The 10,204-nt window shown below is 50.1% G+C and overlaps 1 protein-coding gene across 1 annotated transcript in view; it reads right to left on the bottom strand.

Annotated features, from left to right (window-relative positions):
* Positions 1-10,204, bottom strand: part of GAB2 (GRB2-associated binding protein 2) — a 38,882-nt gene that overhangs the window by 10,798 nt on the left and 17,880 nt on the right. Inside the window, exon 2 of the mRNA XM_009323473.1 lies at positions 1,597-1,837. Within this exon, the coding sequence (XP_009321748.1) occupies positions 1,597-1,837 (241 nt within the window). The remainder of the gene's footprint in view (positions 1-1,596; positions 1,838-10,204) is intronic.

Below are 10,204 nucleotides of genomic sequence, written 5' to 3'. Positions count from 1 at the left end.
GCAGGAAAGCGCAGCGGAGGCTGCAGCCCAGGCTCTGCTCTCACCTCACACCAGCTGGGCTCCGACTGTCTCTCCCTCCCTCCCTCCCTCCCTCCTCGCCGCTCTCGCGAGCCAAAACTCTTCACGCCAAAAAAACTCCTCGCTATTTAAGGCAACCGGCTGGGTCCGGAGGCGGAGAGCTGTCGCTCACTCAGAAATACCACACCGTGCACCACGAGCTGCCGCAAAGCCCAGCGAGCTCTGGGCTACAGCAGGGATGAACGGCAGAGCAGTGCAAACCCTGCCCATCCCTCTGGTTGTGTTTTTTCTGGTTAAAGGCAGGAATTAGGGCCCCATCTGCAGGATCACAAAGTGGTTGAGGTTGGAAGGGATGTCTGGAGGTTATCTGGTCCAACGCCCCGTGCTCAAGCAGGGCCACCCAGAGCCAGTTGCGCAGGACCGTGTCCAGATGGCTTTTGAATATCTCCGAGGATGGAGACTCCACAACCACTCTGGGCAACCTGTGCCAGTGCTCGCTCACCCTCACAGTAAAAAAGTGTTTCCTGATGTTCAGAGGGACCCTTCTGTGTTTCAGTTTGTGCCTGTTGGTTCTGGTCCTGGCACTGGGCACCACTGACAAGAGCCTGGCTCCGTCCTCTTGGCACCCTCCCTGCAGGTATTTATAATCATTGATGAGATGCCCACCTGAGCCTTCTCTTCTCTAGGCTGAACAGTCCCAGCTCTGTCAACCTTTCATCATAGAGGAGATGCTCCAGTCCCTTCAGCATCTTCGTGGCCCTTTGCTGGACTCTCTCCAGTATGTCCATGTCTCTCTCGTACAGGGGAGCCCAGAACCGGACCCAGCACTCCAGGTGTGGCCTCACCAGTGCTGAGTAGAGGGGAAGGATCACCTCCCTCGACCTGCTGGCAGTACTTTGCCTAATGCAGCCCTAGATACCATTTGCCTTCTTGGCTGCAAGGACCCATTGCCGGCTCGTGTTCAACTTGGTGTCCGCCAGGACCCCCAGGTCCTTTTCTGCCAAGCTGCTTTCCATCTGGGTGGCCCCCAGCAGGTATTGGCGCTTGGGGTTGTTCCTGTCCAGGTGCAGGACTTTGCACTTCTCCTTGTTGAACTTCATGAGGTTCCTGCTGGCCCATTTCTCCAGTCTGTTGAGGTCCCTCTGGTGTATCAGCATCACCCTCTGGCATATCAGCCAATCCTCCCAGCTTGGGGTCATCAGCAAACTGGCTGAGCATACACTCTGCCCCATCATCCAGATCATTAATGAACATGTTAAACAGGACTGGACCCAGTATTGACCCCTGGGTTACACAGCTAGTGACTGGCCTCCAACTAGACTTTGTGCCACTCATCGCCACCCTCTGGGTCCGGCCATTCAGCCAGTTTTTAATACAATCCAGAAAGCTAGGAAAGCTGGGAGCTTGGAAGGTCGCTGCTCCGACCTCCTCCTCCCAACCGCGATGAAATGAGACCATCGCTCAGGGCTTTCTCCAGCTGGGTTCTGCAGACCTCCAAGGATGGAGGTGGGTTGAGCCGCTCACCCCCAGCCCTCCCTCAGCTGTCCCCAAGGTTTGCTCCCAGGCGGGCTACAATACCTTGTGTTTTCTGACTTTCTGCTCATACACTGGTGGAGGAAAAGGTAGTCCTGGGGGGCACTGGCAGACAGGGTGCTCTGGAGGTGGCTGGAGGGCGAGTCGAAGGTGAAGAGGGTGGGCTGGCTGGAGTGGGATGGCGCTGAGGACTTGCGCTCTCGCAGAAGGTGATGGCTGGCACCGCTGAGCTCTGCTGGGGAGGACCGTGGCGCGTGGTTCATGGAGGCGATGCTCCGCAGGGTATCTGTGAAGGGAAAAAACACACTGGTGAGCGGCCAGATGCAGTGACCCCACAGCCTGTGTTCCCAGGATTTTCCTTACTTAAATGCTCTGGCATTTATGGAGGTCGGTGAGGTTTGCTTACGGCTCTGAGTGATGCACTCAGCAGCAGACTCCTCTACTCGGAGCACATGCAACTACAGGTACCATGTCGGGAAATAAATACTTTATCATATTTTATAATTTTATCATGTTTTATAATTTTATCATATTTTATCACATGCTTAGTGGCTTGCAGGGATGTCTGGGGGATGTCAGCCCAATCCACAGGGAGCTCAGTGTGTTGTTAAAACCTGGTTAAAAAGGAAAAGGAAGAGAAGAGCTTTCACATCGCAGTTTCTGCTTCTGTCTTTTCTTAGAGACCTTTTGTAGGTGGCTTTAGAGATGTGATTTAAGTCATCCCCATCCCTCTGTGTAAGGGCATCACTGCTATCCTTTTACAGTTGGGTAAACTGAGGCACGGGGTGGGAATGTGGATGGACGTAATGACAGCAGAGATTAAAAATATTCCCACGTTCCCCAGTTCTCTATTAATTTTGTGACCTCAAAAGAGTTCCTGCTGTTTTCTGCTAGTAAAATGGGATGCAGGCCCAAGGCGTGACTCTTAGTGCCTGCTCGCCTTGCTCAAGGAGAAATACACTTTAAAGTGTTAAATTCATTTCAACAGAGAGTATCCCAGAGGTCAGGAATAATCACCTGGCTACTCCAGCCCTCTAATAAGCATGCTCCAAGAATTTGAACCAGGGATGGATTTTTACAGCCAAGCTGTAAACCCCCATTACAAAAAAAAAAAAACAACCCAAAAAACCCAAACCCCAGAAAACCCAAAAGCTGCAGAATATTTTGGGAAAGCTGATCTATCTCTGGCTGCAGAAGACCATGCAGAACACCATGCATGGTCTTCCTGCCATGCATGCACTCCTGGCATGTGAAAACCACTTATGGCGGTTCACTGAAGTCACCCTTTATATTACTTGTGATTTACATTTTTTTGGTGGTGATGCAAAACACAGAAAAAACCCTAAACCCTAACAAAAAGGCCATCTTTCCCTGGGTAAATCCACCTATTTTCTGGCCACCACTGATTTCGGGATTGCTCCCAGGTTTCCCCCAACACGATGTCCACCTGCTCCTCAAATTTGACTTCAGACACCCATAAGGGAACCTGCTCTGACACGGGGACAAGGGGGATTTTACACATTTCCAACCTCTTGTTTCCATTCCTTCCCTCAAATCCCAGATCCTACCAGAAATTCTGGGCCTGACTCTCTTGCGCTGCAGAGGAATGAGTTCTCTACAAAATGGCTGTTGTGGCTCGGATAAGGAGATGCTTCGCACGGGGTGATTTTTCACCGCCTTCTGAATCGTGTCAAGGTACAAAATCGATCTGTCTGCCGCTCGTTCACCGCCGCTACATTTTTTTTCCTGGCGTTACTGCAAACTTCACCCAATGCAGAAGAAGTACATTAATAAAAGCCAAAGAGCATGGCTTGGCTCTGTTGTTTGGTTCGTGCTAAACACAGAAAGGATCAATATTTAACATTGACATTAATGGTGGGGGATGAGAGCTTAAAACTCCGATTCCTGCCTTCTTTGCATGGGCATTAAAGATCCCTTGGTGCTTTTCACGGGAGTAAAAGGCTGTCTCGGTGTCCTTGGACAAAACAGTGCCTTGACCCTCATTCTTATTAAATATTTATCCCATAGCAGTGCAGCCTGATCCCCATTGGAAAAGGAGTCTTGAGAGCTCTACGAGTCACAAACCTTAGTCCCAAATTAAGTGATTTGAGGTCAACCAGCGTGGTAGAGCCCATACCCACATTGCTATCAAAAACAGGGGGGCTGCTCTCAAAGTGCCTCTCTGGAACAGCCTCCCAGTCTTGCTACCTCCCAAATCATGGCCAAGAATTGCCCATGACATTGGGCTTTGGCCAAGACTCTTCCAAGGATGGTGCGAGGTTGCAGGTTGGTGTTGTGTCCCCATCCCAGCATGAAGGTCACCTCTGGGGACAGCTGTGAACTGCGCTGGGTTGAGGTACCTCTGCCCTGAGCAGTCCTCCAACACTATCCCTGCAGGCTCTGCACTTGCCAATGCATGGAAAAGCCATGGCAGGCCAAAATACTCCCGGGAGTTAGAAATTATACCAATTTATTCGTGCCGACACAGCCTAAGGGGACAGCTGGGGCTGCACGGAGGAGACAGTCCCCAGCATCACACTGGGGCACAGCAAGTTCAAATCATAACACTTTGAGGAGCCCAGTGAATCCTGCACTGCCAGGGGACCTTAATCTTTTCCCAAAAATCACTCTGATTTGGGGAAACCGGAGAGCGCAGTGCAAAAGACACGCTCACTGAAAGCAGGATGAATTATTCCGTGGCTACTCCGACCGCATAAAACAAAACGGGGGACGAAGGGGAGCAGGCGGCAACGCCTGTTAAAAAGCACGTCGCTTCCCTGGGGGAAGCCGCTCTATTGACGTCTACATTGATTTTCAAAATGAATTCCCAGCTCGCTTCCCACAGTGACCCGGCCACCAAGAGCATTAGCGGGAGCGAATTCAGGACTCACGTACTCCATTAGGTCTGTGAGATGAACTCTGTAATAGCAGGTGAGAGATAGATTGCTTCACGGGGCTGGGAGGGTATTGCGAGGGCTGGGAAGATAAATCCTGCGGCTGCAGAAGGGGACTGCCAAGATTGCTCTGTATTTTTTATGTTGTGGGGTTTTTTGCACTAGAAAAAAGGGCAGCTCATGCACCCAGGTCACACGCTGACGATGGGTCCTGCTGGGGGGCAGAAAAGGAGGCAAGAAAGGAAATTGAGACAGAAAAATAGTATTTGATGACTAGTACATGCTAAAGGGAAAAGTCAAGACATTTGTGCTTTCATGTTGGCCTGAAACGGAGAGAGGTCGCCATGAGGGTAAGGCATACAGTGTGAATTACGAACCAGAGGTCCCAAAGCCATTTCAACTTGCCATGCTGCAGTGCCCAGCTCCCAGGCGATGAGGACCAATGCTCCTTTCCCGTGTCCATGCGGGACACTTAGTGAATAAAGTCCAGGGGGTCCCATCCGGATGCCTCCAGGCATCGGTCCCACCCGCATCATCACCAAAGACGCTCAACTCAATCCAGCCACGAGCCAAAAAGAATGATGCTTCTCCATCCCTCACGGCCATCCACCTTGGGGCCATGGATAAACCCGTGGCCCTCCTTTATTTAACAGCATAGACATAGCCTTCAAATCCCTTGGCTTTATGTTGCGATCTTGAGTTTATGTTGAGGGAATGTATCAAATACAGCCAAGGAGGGATAAGATAGTGTTCCAGTTCCTATTGCCATTCCCCGGGGCAGAGTTAGGGTTATGTAGTGGGGCCATGTGGGAAGTGTCATCTTAACCCCATGTTTCCTGGCCGGTTCTCCTCCGAGTTCGGGGAATTGGACTCTCACGGTCTGGAAAAGGCGGCGTTGGACGCTCACAACTTAAAATTCGATGTCAGCAGCACGGCTTGCATGCATACATCTCGCTGGGCTCATGCTACAGCTGTTGCGCTGGTCCCTGTGAGAAAGTGAGCCAGAGGCTCGGTGGGGATAAGCCAGCACAGCCCTGCAAAACCCCATGGTGCCGGGTGGGCTTCGGTCGGCCGAAGGCTCGTCACTCACTAGTCCAGGTTAAGATGTGCCTTTTTGGCCATGCGTTGCAGCAGAGGGGGAAAAAACCTCCTTGCGACTCCATCCCTGAAGGAAAAATACGCAACTGCGAGCACGGAGAACGTCCGGCAACAGCACGGACTAGGCTGGGAGCCAGGAATTTTTTATGAATGTTTTCAATCCCCCAAAGTGGCATTTCCCTCCTTGCTGACAGCTCTGAATTCCCTTGCTCAGAGCAGTCGACTATTGCTGTGTGCACATAGCTTCACACAATGTTCCTGGGCTTATCTGAGCGAAATAATTACTCAGCCTCCTTCGGAAATTGTTGCTCAGAACAGCCTTTTTCACCGGAGCCGCGATGTCAGCTTTCCCCGCCTGAAGGCAGAGGCTGGGACTACAACTCCCCGTATCCCATAGACTTGAAATGATGCCCCTGGGAAGGAGGTGATTTTTGGGTGTAGCTAAATTCCCGCGCTCCTGTCGATGATGGCAGCAAAGGTGCCAGGTTTGCTTGGCATCCCTGAGCGGCACGAAATTCCCCATGATGCCCACACTGCGCTGGCAAGGGCAAGCTGGTCCAAGGGGCCTTGCAGATAAGGGCTCCTCAGATCTGCCCTGGCAAATAAGGCCACAAAATGCCCTGGACCGCACCGCTGACTTCGTGCCAGTTAAAACTTATGGCCGGTGAGATTTTTTCGTGAGGAAATAGTAGAAATCTACTAGAAATAATCCCTAGGAGGGCGCGGGGCAGAGTGTGTTCATGCGCTGTCGTCTTCCCCACTCTGTAGAGCAGCTCCATCATTTATTAGCAAAAAAAGGGTGAACTTTCTCCCGTCAGAATCTGCCTGCACCTCCTCCTTCATCGTCAGCTCACTCCTCGAGCACAAATACAAAAAAATAATTTAAAAAAGGCAAAAACAACCCTACCAAAACAAGCCCTCCGTGTGCTTCTCCTGGCAGGGAGAAAACAACCATGTCCAATGGATGAGTCACCATGCCACCATGCTGCCAGGAGGCCCTGGGATGCCACAAGAACAAGCGTGGCACCCGAGGAAGGTTTATTTACCGAGCTTTCCCTATCACCTCCAAGTTGGATGGCATTTGGAAGAGCTGTTGTCAGTCTGAGAACGCCTTGGCAGGTTGCCCGCTAAAGGTTTCCTCCAGCAGGTTAGTTGGAAAGGGCGTCTGATTTGGATAATTTCCCCTCTCCAGCTTCCATCGGGGTGGGGAGCTGTGTGCAAGGACACAGGTACCCTAATATTCAGCGTTGCCCAAATTTTGGGTGCAAAGCAGGGGAAGTGGAGCTCCCCAAAAGTGATGATGGGGCAAGGTAGATGTGACTCGTCACAGCTGCATCCTCCACTGCAGAGGAGCTGAAGGGTGAGGACAAAAGTGACATGGGGCTTTTGAGCTTTTCCTTTCCAGTTTCTGCTGCTTATTTCCATTTGCTTTGAGAAAATGGTCAGGACAGACTGGCCAAGGGAAAGGAGCTTTACAGACAGGGATCTGCTGCACAGAGGGCTGAGGGCATGGTTTCTCTTGCCCAATTTCAGCCATCTAAATGATACTTAGCCTAAGCTGGTCCGCTTAGGTTTCTTCTACTGACAACAGTGAAATCCCCCAATTATTTAAGCATCCAACATAGGATGGGGAGAATTACCCAAGAAAGAGTTGATGGGAGAGACAAAGATGAGTGGTAATAAATAGCATCATCTCTGCCTGTTAGTGTCAGTGCTCTGCTTGCATTTGTATGAAACAACTGAAAAATAGTGGTAACATAAGAGCGTTTGCCTCAGAGCAGCATGGGAACCAGAGGAAAAAATCACAGCGCTGGAGAGCAAGTGAGCAAGAATAGAGGGAAAGGAGCCAAATCAGATCATCCTGACCTCAAAGCATTATATATCTCAGTTATTTTAGCAGCAATCAATTCTTTGAAGGACGAAGGGGCAAAAGGGAGAGAGACTGCAATAGAAACGATGCGATGCTTCTCCCTGGAGAACACAGGTTTGCTTCTGGGAGATGAGGCTGTGCCCAAAATCCCATCCCTGCCCTAGGAAACACCCCCTGGTGGCGGTGACCCAGCTCTGTATCATATCAGCACGCCCCGCACATGGCAGCTACCCTTAAAAGAGCAAATCTGCCGCTCGATTGTGGAACTCAACATTTTGTGTCAATATTTGGAGGTCTAACATTTGGCCAGACAGGGCTGCCTGGTGTGCACCTATTTATTTTTGTTATAAGGGCTTCAGTGCTGGAGATAAAAGCAGATGAATGTGGATGCTCGCAGCCCTGGCTTACGCATGACCTTGAGCATCCCACCTGGGACACCCTTATCTGACAGCCCTGGAGTGGGACAATGACCTACAGCCGGGGACAAAGGACAATCCCAGGGTGGCAGCGTGGGCTGGGACAGGCCTCATTCGCTCTGCAGAACCAACCTCGTCTCTGACCCTCTGCTTCATGAATCATCATCTCTAACATTGCAACACCAATTTGATGAGGGATTAAATGGGGGAAAAAAAAAACAAACAAAAAAAGTCTGGAACAGAGGGAAAGGGCAAAGATGCTGTGATGTAACTGTATAAAACACACAGGGGTCTCAAGGGGGGGTATTTTTGCCTTTTTCAGGTAGGGATAAGGTGGCAAAGACAAGGCAATGGGGATGTGCAGAATTATCTGCTTTCTGTCTGTGGGTGGCACATGCGATTCCAGCGGATTCCAGGGGCATCCTTAGCAAACCTGGCTGGAGGTATGAGTGGTCTGCAGAGGCCAGTGCAGCAGGACAGGGCTGAAGCTGTTTGAAACCTAAGAGCTATCAAAAGAGATGACCTATTTATATGAGAAAAGGGTCTTTTTCCCGCTCCAGAGGCAGCCTCATGACAGCCCAGCATCAAACCAGCTTTCTCACTGTGTGAAATGAAGCTCTGGCATCCTGTTTTGGAGGAGGGCACTGGTTATTATTATTGGTTATTATCATTGGTTATTACTATTTATGACGATGATTAGTGATTTTGGTGTTTCCTAACCGGGCTTTCCCTTGGACATCACGCCAACGCTGTGGTCCAACATGCCACCAACAGGCAGGGTGAAAGCCCAGAGGCTGCTGTGCCATCGACTTTGCATCCACTAGCCCAGGAAAAACTTGCTTTTAGGTCCTGAACAAATTTCTTCTCATCCTCCTTATTGTTCAATGCGAGGAGTATGTGGGCGCCTTTCCTTGCTCGAGCAAACACGGGTGCACGCCTCACTTAGCAGGGATGGAGAAGGAGAAAGGGAGAATCCCAGCCTAATCCCAGCTACAGCTCGCTTTAAATTTTATAACCCTTTTTATGGCGACGGGAGCGTAGGTCTTTAATGCTCCAGGAGAGCAAAGAAAAACTTTCGCTAGGAGGAAATGTGAACCCATTTTACTTATGCATAATTTCGTACCATTTCTATTCAAGGGAGCGCATGAGATGCCCAAATATTTGCACTTTGTATTATAGAAGAACTGCCATTCCCGGCTCTTTACCGAAGTAATTTATTTCGATCTCTCCTTACCTTGGGGGAGAAACATTATAACTCCCGGTTTGCCGGGGAGTCAATAAAACAGCAGCGCTGTTAAGGGTCTGCTTTGCCATCACTCAGCAAGGCAGAGATGGGGAAAGGAAGAGGATCCCCAAATTTCTCCTCTCAGAGCCCCCTTCTTCATGGGTGCATTTGCACACGTGCATGGGACCAAACCACAGGAGTTTGGCCCCATTTTTCTCTCCTCTATCTGGGATTAATGTTATTTTTTGCTCCCTGAGTGGTATTTTAGCTGATGGGTTAAAAGGAAAGTGGGGGTAGGTGCTACATAGGGTGTAGGGGGGAAGGTGGAGACAGGGGGCAAGATGAGGACAGGGGTTTGTGGTACAGCCCCAAATTTCTCGCACGGCTTCAGGTGAGCCCGGCATGCTCAGATGGGGCAACACCAGCTGCACCAACTGCAAAAGCTGAAAGAGGAGACAAAAGGAGTCATTAACCCTCATGGCTGCAATACCGTGTCCCTGAACTGGCAAGCAAAGCAGCCCGGGGGTCAGTGTGAGCAGGGGTCAGTTCATCCCCAGAAAACATGCCCTTAGGGATGGAGACTCAAAAAAATAAAATAGTTTGGCTTGGTTTTTTTTCTTGCTGGAAGTTCAGCTCTCCCTTTTCCATCTCTGCAGCCTTTACTCTCAAAACAAGCCTCTCTGCAAAGGTTTTCCATGCAATTTTTTTTTCATTTAGGGGTATGGGCATACCCTGTCCACATACTAGAATCATCTAAAAAAGTCCTGAAGGCAAAACCATTCCTAAGATGTTGAGGGTAAAATGCAAGCCATGGGAGGACTGTGCCTTCCACAGCCGCTCTCTAGCTGGGCTCTGCCATACCAGCGCTCCAGCAAAAAAGCAAACAGCTCAGAAAGCCATCCTGGATCTCTCTACCCATCATTAAAAACCTGAGTCCTGCCCATTAGGCAATCTATTAACAGTGCTCAGTGGAAGCAGAGAAAGAAGAGGTCCCTTTGAGGGAGCTATTCTCATTGCCATGAGGTTAAAAATGCCTGTGACCCCCAAAGCTTTATGCATTCAGAAATCGTGAGTTCACCCGCAGTAAAGGTCTTCAGTATCGGCTAAAACCTGGAGGTTTTTCTCTTCCTCTTCTTTTAAGATGCAATGA

The sequence above is a fragment of the Pygoscelis adeliae genome, unplaced genomic scaffold, assembly GCF_000699105.1.
Source record: "Pygoscelis adeliae isolate BGI_AS28 unplaced genomic scaffold, ASM69910v1 Scaffold84, whole genome shotgun sequence".
NCBI classification, from domain to species: Eukaryota; Metazoa; Chordata; class Aves; order Sphenisciformes; family Spheniscidae; genus Pygoscelis; species Pygoscelis adeliae.
Note: the sequence above shows the minus strand (reverse complement) of the source record. Positions and strands in the feature narration are given on the sequence as shown.